This window comes from Salarias fasciatus, chromosome 4, assembly GCF_902148845.1.
Source record: "Salarias fasciatus chromosome 4, fSalaFa1.1, whole genome shotgun sequence".
Lineage (NCBI taxonomy): Eukaryota > Metazoa > Chordata > Actinopteri > Blenniiformes > Blenniidae > Salarias > Salarias fasciatus.
Genome location: NC_043748.1, coordinates 10,048,781 through 10,064,881, shown reverse-complemented (window position 1 = coordinate 10,064,881; position 16,101 = coordinate 10,048,781). Strand labels below are relative to the sequence as shown.

General features: G+C 42.7%; 1 protein-coding gene across 2 annotated transcripts in view; it reads right to left on the bottom strand.

Annotated features, from left to right (window-relative positions):
- prkcbb (protein kinase C, beta b) overlaps positions 1-16,101 on the bottom strand; it is a 75,539-nt gene that overhangs the window by 26,971 nt on the left and 32,467 nt on the right. For both annotated transcript variants that reach the window (XM_030090001.1, XM_030090000.1), the window contains exons 4-9: positions 14,269-14,380; positions 13,911-14,039; positions 8,497-8,653; positions 7,736-7,870; positions 5,433-5,529; positions 2,342-2,485 (exon numbers count right to left, since the gene is read on the bottom strand). In XM_030090001.1, the coding sequence (XP_029945861.1) occupies positions 2,342-2,485; positions 5,433-5,529; positions 7,736-7,870; positions 8,497-8,653; positions 13,911-14,039; positions 14,269-14,380 (774 nt within the window). The remainder of the gene's footprint in view (positions 1-2,341; positions 2,486-5,432; positions 5,530-7,735; positions 7,871-8,496; positions 8,654-13,910; positions 14,040-14,268; positions 14,381-16,101) is intronic.

Genomic DNA, 16,101 nt, shown 5'->3' with positions numbered 1-16,101 from the left:
TGTGTGTGTGTGTGCATGTGTGATTTGGGCATTCCGGTAATGATCAAGCCTCAACTCAGGCTCTCCACAATGACGCATCAGAGTAGCTTTAAATGCCTGTTACCATGGAAACAGGCAGCCGGCATACAGGTCTGATACATAGACAATGCTCCGTCTCGCTCTTCGTCTCTCTCCCCATCCCGCTCCACTCATCTTTTACCCATTTTTTCCCTCCCGCTTCCTGTCTTTCTCTTCCACCACATCTCCCTGTTCGTTCTGTTTCTCGCCTCCATTTTCATTCATTCATGTCAGTCCTTCCTCTCTCCGAGCCCCCCCCCCCCCCGCCGCCATTCAGCCTGATGCTGTTACCTCTCCCCAGATTCATTCATGTCAACACTGTCACCACGCCTCACTTCTCTGTCTTTCTCTCCTTTCATTACTCTCCTCACTTGCCATGTCATCCTCTCCACCCTCTCTCTCTGCATCTGTCCTCGTCTACCTGTGCTTCATCTCCCCTAATTGTCTCCATCTGTGCCATTTTTTTCCCCGTCCATTTTCTCTCTTATTTTCCACTGAGGAGAAGAACTGAAATGCTGAGTAACAAAAAGGCATATAAACTGACCCAAAAGACTCTTATGATAGTAGATATCACCAAAATATTTGCCACGCACTTGCTCTTTGATTATATTTCGGAGTAAAAGGAAAAGACTGAGGTCTTTAATTGAATGAGTGACGTGGATTATGCAGGCACTCCACTGTTAGCAAGCATAAATTTAGTGATTTTATTCATGTCTCCACTGTTTAAACTGTCATGTTTTTGTCTGGTGTTACAAACTTCTGGTAGCTGTGTCACACCCTGTGCCCCTGCACCCATGTGGGGGCGCTCGGGTCCTGTTTTGTGTTTGTCTGCCCTCATGTTCTCCTGTCTGGTCTCTGTCTCGTTAACTCCCTAATGTGCTGCACCTGTTCTGCCCCCTTTATTAAGCCCCGATCTCCTGGTGTGTCTTGTCGGTTCGTTGTGGGTTGTCCGTGTGTTCTGTGTCCCTGCCTGCACCTCAGCTCGTGTTCCTGTTCCCTGCAAATAAACCTCAACTCTGCCTGACTGCGCTTGGGTCCTTCCACCCTGCACATGTGACAGAACGAACCGACCACACTGGATATAGCGGGCAGTGAGTTTTTGTTTTTCGTCCTGAAGCAGGGTGCCTCCCGCCTGAGCCTTCACTCCTGACAGTGGTGGTGACCCACCCGTCCTGTCGCTCCGGGGAGGCTCCGGAGCTCCCGTCTGCAGCTCTCTCTGCGGCGTATCCTGGAGCGTCTCATCTGCAGTTCAACTCCAGATCTCCAGCTCCAGGTGACCTGGTCCTTACTCCTCCTCTCCCGGATGGCCTTGGAGGGAGGAGGTCCACCCGTTTCAGTTGAGGACCCTTTTGAGTTTTTGGATCCCCCCTGAGAGACTTGTTTTTTTAAAGCGCAGCACACCAGTTCCGCGCCGGCCGCCAAGGAAGCGCAGCACACCAGTTCCGTGCCGGCCGCCAGGAGGCAAACTGTCCTATCTTTCTTTCTGTCCCCTCACCCCAACTGGAATAGCAGAAAGAAGCCACCTCTGAGCCTGGTTCTGCAAAGATTTCTTCCTGTTAAAAGGGAGTTTTTCCTTTCCACAGTCGCTTATGCTTTTGTGGATCTGTTGGGTTCCTCTGTAAAGTGTCTGGAAACGACCATGTTGTAATTTGCATTTCATAAATAAAGCTGAATTGAATGTTCTCCTGCCTGGTCACCTGCCTGCTCCTCTTGTTCTCCTGTCTGGTCTCTGTCTCGTTGACTCCCTAATGTGCTGCACCTGTCCTGCCCCCTTTATTAAGCCCCGATCTCCTGGTGTGTCTTGTCGGTTCGTTGTGGGTTGTCCGTGTGTTCCGTGTCCCTGCCTGCACCTCAGCTCCGCTTGCGTTCCTGTTCCCTGGATTCCTGCAAATAAACCTCAACTCTACCTGACTGCCTGCGCTTGGGTCCTTCCATCCTGCACACATGACAAGCTGTTAGCAAGATTTAGGGGTTTTACCTTTCAGATGCTCTTATATCATTGTTTATTTTATACAGTAAAATCCCTACATGCAAGTATCACCTTCATTCTTTAAAACAGGAATGTTGCACCATTCTGTTGTGGAACAAAGTGAAATAAAAAATGATATAATACACAAATTATGATTTTTCCCTAAAAGACCAAAGTGCCATAAAATCACATTGACTAAAACAGGTAATTTTGGACCCGATTAGGGAGGAGTGTGAAGTTCATTAACTTAGTGCATGCCCTGAATTCATATATATGATGAAGAGAAACGGACAGACGCACACATGGGGCCCTCACCTTGCCGAAGCTTCCCTTGCCCAGCACCATCAGGAAGTTGAAGTCAGACAGCTTCATGCGGTCTTGATTGCCATTGGAGTCGAACCGAGACGCGGCGTTGGCCGACTTGCCGTCTGTGTTTTTGCCCGGACCGATCTTAGCCCTCTGCATGGAGGAAAGAAGAACATGACCACAAGTCCAATTCATCTCATATTTCTAAAACGTGATGTGTTGGGAAGATTAGGAATGTTTCCTGAGTTTCTAACCTGCAGGCCAGGTCACGGACTCTTCACATCACATGGTATAAAAATGAATGAAGACTTGGCTTACGAGGAAACTGATGATATAAAAGCATCTCCTCTTGTTCAATATAATTTTTTACACTATTTTAACAGTGGCTTGTTAAAATAAAATGTCAATGTTTTCGGTAAACAAAGCAAATATACTTAATTTACTGCACACTAGAAAATAACAATGTTCAAATTAATGTACTGAAAAGCTGAAACGTTTGAGAATTTCAGACAAGGCCAATGTTATTCAAGCCTGGTGTAGTCAGTATGCGACAGAACAACGTGGGAGATGAGAGAAGCCTGACTAATAAAACACAGCTTTCATACAGAGGCGCAGTTTTAAATTAACTACCAATCCAGCCACATTTTATTGAATCACCAAATTCAGACAGAACGCAGGGCTTTTAAGCCTCATCCCATATTTGCCGGAGAGGAAGTGGGTTGAAAGGTTGAGGTTTCTACCCTTTTTTCATTCTTTTTCATTTATTCCATGTAGGCACATTACACTCCATGTCACACTTCCCATAATAAATACGACCTCTCTGTGAGTCCGCCACTCTGTTCAATCACGTCGGCCATCGCTTCTATCCGTTCTGTCCTTCAGCCAGACTCTCCCACTTACGCTAAAAGTTTTCGTAGAATCTCTCATTCTGTAAAATAATTCATTTTCAAACTTCGTCTTCATGAATTTGCCCTGTGTCTCCGACTATCCATTTATTCACGTCTATCGCTGCTCGGCTGTCTGTGTCCTCTAACCACTCCGCACTTCATTTCTGACAATCTCAATTTATTCCCCGCTTCGATCTTGTCATTCTCGCCTCTCCTTTTTTGTGTCGAGAGAAGCTTCTATTAATATATTTTGCTGCTCTGTTAAGCTGTACTTCAGTTTAAAAAGGTGCGATACATTAACAGAGAAGACCTGCACACTAAGAAAGAAGGTACAGGATGAGTTGGTCCTATCTGATAAGATCTTATCTTGCATTACTGTAGCTCTCTGCACTTCTTCAGTCCTGTGAAGATGCAGTCATTTCTCTGCTGCCGGGTCTTAAAATCTGACAGAGTGAAGCTTCCTCTACTGTTTATTTGTGTGTGTTGTGCATGTTTGTTGCGATGCAAGCTGCAAGTTTCTGTCTCCATCTGTCGTCTCACTCGCTCACACACACACACACACACACACACACACACACACACACACATATACACAAACACACACAGGGATACGTGAGGTATCAGAGCATCAGAGCCCAAGTGTCCAAACATTTTGACACATATTTTAAAAGATCACAATTAAAACTAAAGACAGATGACAACAAAACAATGTGAAAAAGAAAATTGCTGGATCTGTTCTAGAACTGAACCGGTGTTTAAAATGTGGAGCGCATGCTGCTTTGTTCTTCTTCTTCTTCAGCAAAAATCCATTCAAATCAATACAAGGTGCAGTGAGGCTGATGAGAGACATTGGACAGACACCGCAAGCCCATTGATATCATCGACGAAGTCCTGAGAAAGAAGGATGAAACGTCTCGCAACAGGCTGCCGACGCCACGCTCCAGCTGGAGGAGAAGTCCCGGCGACGCGCAAAACTTGGCTTCGACATCAAAACAGCCTCCTGTTCCCCGTATTCCTCCGAATAGCACAGTTTGAGAGCATGTGCTGGCGAGCGCGCATACGTTCAACATGCATTATTTATCAGTGTATGCGTGTGACTGTTGATGAGGTGAAATGGAGGCAAGCAGCTCGTGTTACAGGAGGGAAATCTTTGTCTGTGACTTTCTCCTCTCTTTGACATCTTTGAGTCAAATACAGTGTGTGTGTGAGTGCATGTGGAGTGTGTGCGATAGCTGCCCCCTTGAGAATGTGTCTCAGTGATCGTCTGAGGACCGTGACCTTGAGGAGATGAAGAAGAGGAAAACAGATAGAGAGAGAGAGAGAAACACACAAGGGGGAAAGTGAAGGTGACAGAGGACGCAGTGGATGACGGAAGAAATGAAAGAAAAACGTGACATAGAAAAACAAAAGATAAAGGATGACAGAACCCAAAGTACAAACTCTTAAACACACAAGTGAGAGTCTGTTTGGTTACAAGGACCTGCAGCATGGGAAGCTGCTTCAGCCTTGACAGATTGACATCAGCTTTTTTTTTTTTTTTTTTACTGCTATCAGCAAGAAAGTCCAAACTATTCTTTTAAATCAAGGAGAAAAAATATGTCATTGTAAGTAGGCGAATCTTCAGAGATTTTTTCTTCTTCTTTTGACTCACCATCCATCATACAAGAAAATGTATCTTGAAATTTTTTTTTTTTCCAAATTTAAAACGCGGGCTCTATCTCTGAGACAACAGCTGCAGCTGGAGCAAGGACAGCTGAGGAAACAAAAGCCAAATTACCCTCAAACATCACTGCTTCACGCTGCGATTAGCACATTTCAGAACCGGTCTCTCATGTCTGAGGCTGGGAGTCAGCAAGACAGAAGGAGAAGAAGAAGAAAGGAGGAGAAGAAAGAAGAGGAAAAAAAACAAAACACAGAAAGGAGTCATCCTCACCTCAGCCAAATGTGTTAATGAGTGGGCCTACTGGTCAGTGTGCACGCACGTGCACGCACACCGCAGCGTGCCAGACCGGATGGTACTATAAGTGCGCCTGCCAACTGCTAACAGCTCTCCCAGAGTGGCCCTCACTCAGACACACACAGATGCAAAGTGCACACACACACACACACACACACACACACACACACACACACACACACACACACACACACACACACACACGTTTACAAACCGACCACTTCCATGGCTTTCGAACACACACACACACACGAACCTCAAATTTCTGCCGCAGCTCCTCGTTGCCCTCCTCCCCCTCCAGAGCAACAGGAACGTTGAAGTACTCGCCCTCTTCCTGGGAGAGCAGCTTAAACCTGGAGTGAGAGAATATTTCCAGTCAAATCAATTCCCAATTAGTCTATACAATTAAGGTGTTTAACTGCTGCTATTAAGTGAAGCTGCTGACAGTTAGCGCGCCAATTTAAAGCGCTGAAGAATAATCAATTATTTAGTGAAGCCGCCGCCTTCACGGAGATGCACCAAAAACCAGACGGCCACAGTGGAGCCGAGATGTTCATTATTTCGTCTCGTCAATAAACATTAAAAACTCTAAACTCTTGAAAAATGACAACGCGATGCCTTTATTCACAAACTGAAATGAAAATTGATTATTTTCAGCTGCATGTCCCTTTAAACCCATAATTACTGGCTCAGTATGACTTGTTGATTCCACAAAAGGGAAAAACAACAAACTGAAAGAGGATCTCTCATAGATATTGAACAAAAACGTACCAATGGTATTATGGTTGCGCTAAAAGTTGAATAAGATAATAAGAAATAGGTTAATTAAGAGAAAAGTCTAACCTGCACTGAAACAGTCAGATATCCACCGCCCAAGCTGTTATGTTGTTCTGTACAATGTATACTAGTCTATTTAATACTTATTGCATGCCTTTATTGCATTTTATGTTTATTTATTCTTTTATTTTTTTGCTAGTTTATGTTTCATGTTACAGCGTTTACATCGGGTAAAATTCCAAGGTTGTGAACTTGTTCACGGTCAATGGCAATAAAGCTCTTTCTGATTCTGATATTTTTAGTTTTTCTAATCAAGTGTCAGCATGCCAATAAATAAAAGTTGCTGAAAGTGAAGAGAAACTAGTTTTTGTTCAAATAAAGTTAATAGCAACAGAGGAAGAAAGCAATAATATGACTGTGATAAAAACTACAGCCACTGAGGAGCATATTTCAATGCAGTGGTTTTTTCTGAACTTTGTGAAATTAAATAATGGTGCAAATAAGACTGATGTAGTTTAACCAAATTCAAGTAAACCTAATAAATTGAGCAAATGCGAACTGACATCTTCAATACAAAAAAAGTTAAACAACTTTATAAATGCCGAGATATACAACATCAATTCACGTTTTTCTGTTCGGTTGTCCTCTTTTATGATGAAGTACTCTTTGAGGTGCAACTAATCTAATAAAGTATTTTACTGACTCTGAATTTTGGCAGATGGCAGAGTACTATTTTCTGAAAATATCCCTTCCTATCTTCTAAAAACAGTCTTAAATGTTTGAAAGTATTCTTTAAATACACCTTATGGTGTGTGTCTCCAAAGAATAAAAAAAGATTTCCATAATACATCCAGCATCAATACTGTTTAAATATTTTAACATATTATGTACATCATGAATGATGAGGGAAATAAAATGAATACAATCCCCTCTAAATGATGCATCAGTCTTTGTGCACAGATTTTCTATCAACAGTGGAATTATTAATAATGTATTAATACTTTGAACATCAAAATGTATGTTAAAAACTAAAGCAGATCGCTTCATTGCTTTTCTTCTATGAAAAAAAGGTTTACACTGTTGTCACTTCATTTACAATTCACCAACAAATGCACGTTTTTGTACCATGGGAGGAAAGTGTCCTCCTTTGGCAGGTTCGTTGGTGAATATAAATTACCACTGGGTTTGAACGTGTGTGTGTGTGTCTCTGTTTAACCAGTGATGGACGGGTGACCTGTACAGGAAGTAGCCTGCAACCCTGAGCTGGATAAGGGTGTATTGAATGGATGAATCGGATGTTGCATTCATGTCTCTCTTGCTCTGAGTCCCTTTGCCACTTGGTGCCAGAGCAGCCTCAGATTTTCTCACAGACGAAGGGCGTGAAACACACACCTGCACAAACTCTTCCTGAATACTGTGTTTTTAATAGCGTCTCTCTACCTGCACCATTCCACCTCAAATGCTGGCATCTCATTAAAAAAGCCTGACAGGGCAGCGTCAGCGAAAAGAGAGGAAGACAGAGAGGTATAGAGACTCGGCTACAGAGGGAGGGAGCACGGTGGAGAGATAAAGACGCAGAGATAAAGAGATGGGGTAGAGTTGCTCCGGCACCGAGCAGAACCAGAATGAAAGAAGGAGAACTCCAACTAAAGTATTTCTCCTACAGTGCAATAATGAACAAGGTCACCTTCGCTCTCCCTCCTCCTCCACTGGTGCCGTTTCTACGCCTTGGTATCGCTCCACCCTCCTCTATTCATCGCCCAGCTCCTCCTTTCATCTCACCATCCATCCACCCCTTGCTTCTGGAGCTCTGAGATGCCAAAGGACAGCGATCCCATGAAGTCATTACGGCTGGTCAGGTCCCAGTCCCACACCTCCACCGACAGACGGCGGTCCTTATCGTACTCCTTCAGGTGGCTGGCAGAGCAGGAAGGACAATCAACAGTTGGATAATGGTTTAAAATGACACATGCATGTGGATTACTAATGTTGTCACCGGCTATTATTTAAGCCACTGAAAAATTGGTGCTCGGAACAATTTATGTGCGCTCAGAATGATTCCTCTGATGATGAAGGTCATAAATAGAAGTAATGCAGAAATTATCTGCACGATTTTTTTGACCAACTGTGTGTCTTAAAATAATTTACTGACACAATGAGCATGAAGTAGCTTATTAACGCTCATCTGTTTCTCTTATTTTGATTTGTGGGATAAATGCATAAGGTGCCTTTCACACCGCACCACGGTAGATAAAATTTCTAAACCGCTATGTGACTAATTGAGATTGTTACTGGAGCTAAATGAAGTAAACAAGCACAAACACAAAATTTCACACAGATAAAGGCAGGAGACAGAGGCTTTTATCCAAGCTCCAGAGGTTATGCATTCTTGAACAGTGAGCATCATGTGATGGTCTCAAAACATTGTAGAGTGAGAGCGATAAAAGGAACAGGTAAAAGGAAAGTGAGGAGAAGTACAGGAGAGAGAGATAGGCAGATAAATTAGATAAGAAACCACCTAACTTGCTGAGATAAAGCCTTACAATTTAAAGGTCTCATTCCAGGTGGGGTTGAGGCTGCACTTTATAGTCTTGGTCTTCTGTTTACTCTCGCTGCGGGGATCTGGAATCAGTTTAAGCTTCACATAGGGGTCTGACAGCCCGTTGGGGTCCATTGGAACTAGATTCTTTCCCTCTTTGACTGAAAAGAGGAACAGACAAAACAGGTGGGGAAAGAGAAGAACAATCAGATTAAACAATTATTTTTATGCAGTATTTTAAGACATAATATTATAAATATAAACAAAGGCATCAATTCACAGCTATAAAAGAAAAACTGCAAAATATAAAGAAAAATACACCAAAATTTAGATTAAAATAAATCTATTATAAAACAACTATTTCAAATCTTTGTTTGACTTTGATTATTTATGTAGATCGAATCGTCAGCTTCATATTTCCATGCTTTGCCTGCTCCTTTAAGAATATCTGAGGAAGCTTCAATGCCAATTTTCTCAAAAGTGAAAAATTAATATTGCAGGGGAAGATAATAACAACTCACACTACCCCACCGCACTGAGCGAATGAAAACAGCTCGAACTCTGACTGCAAATACACACAGAACACGCCACAAATAATCGGTGCCCATGTCAAACAGGCTGGGGAGTGTTATTTTCGAGTGTTGCGAAACTCTCTTGAAACCAGCAAATCAAATTAGGCATGACAAACTTGAGGGACACACTTAGACATATAATAACCCCGTCACTGCGAAGGGGGGGTGACAGCCTTGGGGTTGCTCGATCTGCCTGTAATGACCATGTAGACACTTGGAGGTTGCCAGTTCCAACACTAATCCTTCCTTTGTGGCTGTCTGTTATTGGGCTATAATTGTATTCCAGTGGTGTAAAATTCCCCTGCGAATGGATGGCGTCTCAAGTTGTGTGTGTGTGTGTGTGTGTGTGTGTGTGCGTGCGTGTGTGTGTGTGCACACTTTGCATTGCTGGTCAAGCTGTGGGGTCACATCCAATTACTCCAAGCGGGGTCTGCTGTGTCTTAAGCAGCTTGCGTTCACGGCACACAAACGCATGCAGGAACCGTCTCCAGCCCGGGTGAACGAAGGCGCTGCGCTTCTGCAGCTCAATAGTCTAATTATAAAAAAACTGAGGAAACAATGAGAGAGAAGCTTTGTCGCACTGCACAGCACTGCTTAAATTAACCACGAAGAAAGAAAATATGTAGATGAAACTTTATTCTTTATCTCAGGATGTTCTCACAGTTATGGTTTGTTTCCTTGTTCTAGCATGCTGAAGGGCTGTTACTGTGTTCATTCTGACACGCAACGACTCATATAGTTGAGGTTTCTTTCCTTAATGAGGAACTCGCCCGCTTCCGATCACAGAGGTGATTCTGATACCAGTTGTTTCTTCAGTCCGTTAACAGCGCTCTCACACCATTTGGGTTTGATTTAATTACAACATATCCTGGTGTGAATGTGTTTGTGTAAGTGTGAAAATGGCACATCTAACAAGTGTAGAGCATTATAAACACCATCGAACTGAAGGTCAATGTGAGGCCCAAAAACCTTTAAATAGATGAAACACAGGACTCTCACTGCTTTCACTGTTTTATGCACTGATTAAGCAGTTAATCAGATCACAGCTTATAAAAAAAAAAGGACCACAATTATCATTACTATTGCTCTGGAAGTCAAAATGTTGGCACCTACTGAATATCAAGACTGAAAAAGGTAAAGAGTAAATAAAAGATCATTGTGAATTAAAATTCAAATTATGCAGTAAACGAACCAACTGAAATGCTGAAGATAAAATTGCGTCAGTGATTGAAACCAGGCTCCGCATAAAGAGCATCAGTTTGAGCTCACGGTGCGAAGAAACCCCACGACGTGAGAGAGACGAGGTCCTCCAGCCGTCAGAGCGTTCCTCTAAAGCACAGCTCCGAGAGGTTAACCACAGCGCAGACCGAGGGCCAGAGCTAAACCCTCAGTGGAGCAGGTCAATAAATATTACATGACGCCTGTTAAAGTGACCATCAAATGCTAGTTGAGGAGAGCTGTAAAGAGGGTAGCATGCCAAATAGTCTCAAAGGACAGTCGGATTAAATAGAGGACGATGTGTGTGTTTTGGTGTGAGCGAATGGAGCTGCTCGAGCAAGTACAGGTGTGTGTGGGGATTAGAAATGTTTCCCACATACACAATATGTGCTAATTGCAAAGAGCATGTTGAGCCGTGTGTGTGTGCGCGCACGCATTTGTGCACGTGCGTGAGAGGGAAAGCAAGAGATAAGGCATGCATGTGACTCGACAGGGGGGCAGTGGAGATAAGAGTGCAGTAACAGCAGAATACTATATGTGCAGAGCAGCGTGGGTGTTGGCAGAGCACCTTTTCCCCTGTGAAGCAGCCTCATCGGATCTTAGTGGGATTTACTATGTTCTGTCCAAGCTTCTGTTTGTTTGCCAGCATTGAGACGGCAAAAAATCTTTTCAGAAAATCACATTTTATGGTGGGTAAAAGTTAATCAGCTTCACATCGCCTTCTGTGGACGTCTGACAAAAAAAAATAAAAAAAATAAAAAAAAAACAGCATGAAAAATAAATTGTAAAAAGATACATATAAATAGTCTAAATCGTGTTTTTCAACTATTTTCTCTTTCTGATCTGATTTACTGAAGCATTACAAATGCAGGACTATTCTAAATAAAATGAATGAGCAGTTTCTCGGTCTGTCTTTTTCTTTTCAGAAATATTATCATGACTTGTCATAAGTTTTGGCTTCTGGTTTCGACCTCAAGGGGCCAGATTTAATGGGAACTAAAGGACACATCTTGCTTTAGTAACAATAATAAACACAAAAAGTTTTTAAAGGACTCTATGTCAATATCTTTGGAGATGTGGTGGAGCTTCACTGCCTCACATCTATTTACATCTTTTCCGGTTTTCGTCTTTTGGCCCATGATGCTCTGATATCATTTTTGAACACAAATTAACCTCACAGGTGCATTTCTGGACTGAAGGAGGAAGCCACATACCTGGAGGAAACCCATACAGACCTAAAATTGATCTATTTGTTCCTCTAGCTGAGGTTTGAATCTATTGGATATAAAGAAGGCACTCTGTGGTATAAAAATAGATTCCACATGCTATTTTTTCATTCATATCTAAAGGATGGTCTGCTCACCTAACTTACACTTACAGCACCTCCCATCCACCTAACTCAGGTATGTGGATGGGAACATGCGCATGTTTGTTCACCTACTCAAAATAGCTGTAAACAACTTCTGTCTGACAATATATCAGGCGAAAGTTCAGTCAGACATGGAAAATGTTGGACAGATTGGACGCGGAGGCACCAATTCAACGTCCCACTGCATTTTCCCAGCTGGAGCGTCCTTGAGCTAAGATGCTGATCCCCCTCCATCTCCATGGGCGCTGTTCCGCCCATGACCCAGAGCTCTGATCTCCCTACACAGGGGGAGGGGGGGTGGGAGGGCGAATTAAAATTGATCAATATAGTTTCACATTGCATCCACGTCAATTACTGCGATTAAATCCACGACGGAGACCCACGGCACACGCGCATCTCTCAGCGCAGCAGCCATTTCCACCAGATCCTCAGCTGTACAATAATTCCTAGTGGTTCTGTAATTCTTTTTCTGTGGTGACATTTTTTTTTTTCCTCCACATCACTGCAATGGAGGTGTGAGGGATCGGTGGCTCCACACTGACCCCTGTAGGCAGAAAAGAGCACCCGGATGGGAACAACTTCATACACGGAAACAAGCGCTTACTAAATCCTCCTTGAAACTGAAATAATCAACACAATAGAAAGTACACTAGTCTGCACAAAAAAAATGTAAAGAATAAAAGTAATTTAATTTCTAGTTGTGACTGCCAAAATAATTAGATTATAAGTATATTATATTTAAATAAAACAACAATTTTAAGGTGATTTTTTGCCATTTAACTCAGCTATACTCTGCTTAGTACCAGGCGCAGGTTTGAGCTCAGATGGCTGTCCTAGCAGTGTGTGTTTGTGGTAAATCTGCCGTCTTATCATTTCCCACAGTAACTACCAGCTAATGATCTGTCTGCAAGCGTGGGAACCACGGAGAGAGAATCGAGCGCAGGAGTGAGAAAGAAAAACAAGGATGAAACAGGGTGAAGGACCCACTCACAGAAACAGGCACATGATCAGCATGTACTCCTTCAAGCTCACATTTGCACAAAATTACATTTGGTGTGGATCAGATTCTGGACATGAAAAAAAGAATCTGGGCATCCCTTTTTTTTACTGCAACCTTAAAAATGATTTCTCTCCATCTGCATAGGTGAAAGTCAAGGATCTTTCTATTTAATGTAGTATATAAACCTCATTGTAACTGTGGGCTCATGGTGTGTGTGGACAAAATGTTACTGATTACAGAGTTTTGGGTAAAATGTTTATGCCACTTTAAAATGGTAGAGGACACAGCTTTTCTCAGTCAGGTGGCCGAAGAGAAACGCATGATCAAAATAGTCAAAACGTTTGATAATTAAGTCTAATTGCAGCCAAATAATCACTTTAAGAATATGTGGGGTTTTTTTTCAGTTTAAAGATCAAACTGTAACTGGCTCAACAAACTTTAAATAAAGCTCTGCTGCCACCAGCAGGTACGAACAGGTACTGCGAGAGAAGCAACCAATTTCCTTGTAATTTCAACTGAACACCAGCAGGTCTATTTTTTCCAGAAAAAAAAAAGAGTTTATACTGTAAAGATAGAAATAAATTCTACTCAAAAGAAGCACAAAAACCATCTGATCATCCTCAAAGTGAACTTAGAGGGTCAAATGTAAATTAGACCTCTTCCCCACAAATTGTCACTTTTCTAAAAGCATTTCTTGAGATTCCACAGTGTGATTATTCATAATGCATTAATGATAAACATTTTCTGGCTGATGAATCTCTCTCTGTGCGTCATCATACTTTATATTCAAGCTGCCAGACTAATAAATCTTTGGTTCAGTCATGAGTATGCCAGATACAACCACAGCTATCCTGAAGGCTTAAAGAAAGAGAAGTAATTAATTAGAAAAAGCTTCTGATAGACAAAACAATGAATATGAAACTGCTTGCAGACACCTTTTAATTAGCTTCTAGAAAGTTTCTCATGATTTTCTATTATATTTATACTTCACATAACGCTTCATGCCCCAAACAAAAACACCGACTTAAGGGAAGGTGAGCCAACAATTCCGGAGAGATAAAGAGACAAATGTAGCTCATGTGATATGTGTATTTCAAACTGAATAGGATTGATTAGTGAGTCTGAGCTCATCTTTTCAGTCCCATCTTTCACCTCTGTCAATCCAACAGTAGAGGGAGACACATACCTGCTGTCAGCGCTGTGAGCGGCTGAGAGCTACTTCTGCCTGAACAATGTGTCTTTCTGTGTTTTGTACTTACTGGTAACAGTGAGAACGTTGGTCTTAACCTCGGCCGTGATCTGGAGGCGACCTCTCCTCTCGGTGTGGTCAGTCCCACACAGGCTTGGCACGTTAGCCACACATCGCTTGTGGATGTTCATCATACAGTCTGGAAAGTACACAGCCCCAGAGAGAGACACTTTCAGCGTTATGTAATAATATATCGAATGAATATACAGCGTTTTCTCCTGCTGGTGAGTGCCAACAAGGTCGCTGCATTCAAATGCATTGAAATTGCAGTAACAGCCATTGAATGCTTTATCCAGTTACTAAAAATCAAACATGGTCGAATCCGAAGGGCCGGACAAGAGTGCGCGGGTCAGGTTTGGAGCACATACGGTCACATCTCATGCCCTGGTGTATGAGGCCGTAGAGGAGAGAGCCACAGTGGTCACAGAAGGTCGGGCTGGAGTAGGTGTGGATCTTAAACTTATGCTTTGCCCTCGGGTCCTTTAGAAAGACAGACAGAGAGACAAGAAAGCAAAGTTAGACACGTTCCTGCAGTCAATACTGTATCATATGTCTGATCTTGAGTGACAGACGGTACAAAGTAAAGGCTTCATTGGTAAGTTTCTGTTTATTTACCGTATCTGAACAACAGCAATCACGGATTATGGAGCCTTTTAAGAAAAAGTGAATACTGTGAACCCAGAGACACTGTAAATGGAAGCTGTTCCCTTCCACCTCGTCACAGTTCATCTCTCAACATCAGCATTTATCTCAATTTATCTCAAACTCCCCACATTTCCAAGCTGTGAGTAATACAGCATTTCCTGGACGCTCATGAGGAAAGTGACACTGTAATGTGATCCTCACAGTTTGTTCGTTCACAACCACTTTAAAAGGATGCGAAGTGTGAGACATAATGGGCAAACACGTGTGCGTCTGCAGGCCCAAAAACCGTTCGCACTCAGTCTTCCATCAACTTTGTTAAAGTTGGATTTCAACAAGCCTGTTGGGAAGTTAATCGTCTTTCTATCAGACACAGTCCTGCAAACACTGAGTTTTAAAGAGAAAGTTTGGGGGCATCTGTTGAGCATGCACCCATCCTCGGGTGGTGCTTGACCTCCTACTTGGGGGTCATAGGTCTGTATCTTTTTTATTTTTAACAACTTGACAAATGCAACCAATAGTGGCAAACGACTGACAACCAGAAAAACTGTTGAATTTACTTTCTTTCCTTTTTTTTTTTTAACCCTGATGATACTACAGCGCTGCGGATGGACGAAAACACTCTTCCTCTTTTTTGGGTGAGCATTCATAACTCAGGCATAACTAGAGCGGAAGTACAAGCTATTTTCGTCTAATGTGTCAAGTGTGCATGCGTGTGTCTGACACACACACACATACACACAGTTGTGCGTCTCTGAGGGCCACTGAGAGGCTGCTCACACTTGCATAAACACTCACACGCACCAACACATGCAGCATGAACCCACGGGTGGCGATCACCGAGAGGGATCCAGGTTGTGCAATAAAGCGGGCACACTTCCACGTAGGAGTTGAAATGTTTCTGCCAAGGGGATCCGTCACAGTCGCCAAACGCGCTGATTCACGATTTAGCATGGATTTCTTAAAGGATATCCTTAACTGGAAAGTGTTTCCATGACATAAGTGCTAGTTCTCATTAGAAATCACCTTGATTACTGACCATCAGCGCGGGGACAGTTTTATTTGGCGCATGTGTCGCTTCATCTCATCAGTGAGATGAGAGATTTCTTAGTCTCCCCCACACCTGTCCTGGATGTACTGTTCGATTTAGACTGCCACTGCCTGAATTATACCCAGCTTCCCAAAGGTGTCTTGACAAGTGTGTGTGTGTGTTTTGAATCTCTATTGGTTTTGCAGGTACCTGTGATTTGTGTGTCCTTACACCACTGTATTTGCATTTGTGCATGCAAAATTGTGTGTGTGTGTGTGTTTGTTCCTTTGCTGGTTCTCATCTTTCTCAAGGACGAGACCACCTCCAGTTTGTTTTTTGTTCCTCTGAAAAACAAGGGAACATTGTGCTGCCGAGGCTCCGGCGATGAGCAGCAGCAATATGAGGGCTGATGAGAGTCGATGCCAGCTTCTTCATTACATTTGCCTTGAAACCTCAAAGATGATGCAGAAACGAAAGCAAAGGGAAAACGAGGACAACCCTTTAGTAAATGGTTCTTTTTCTTACAGGA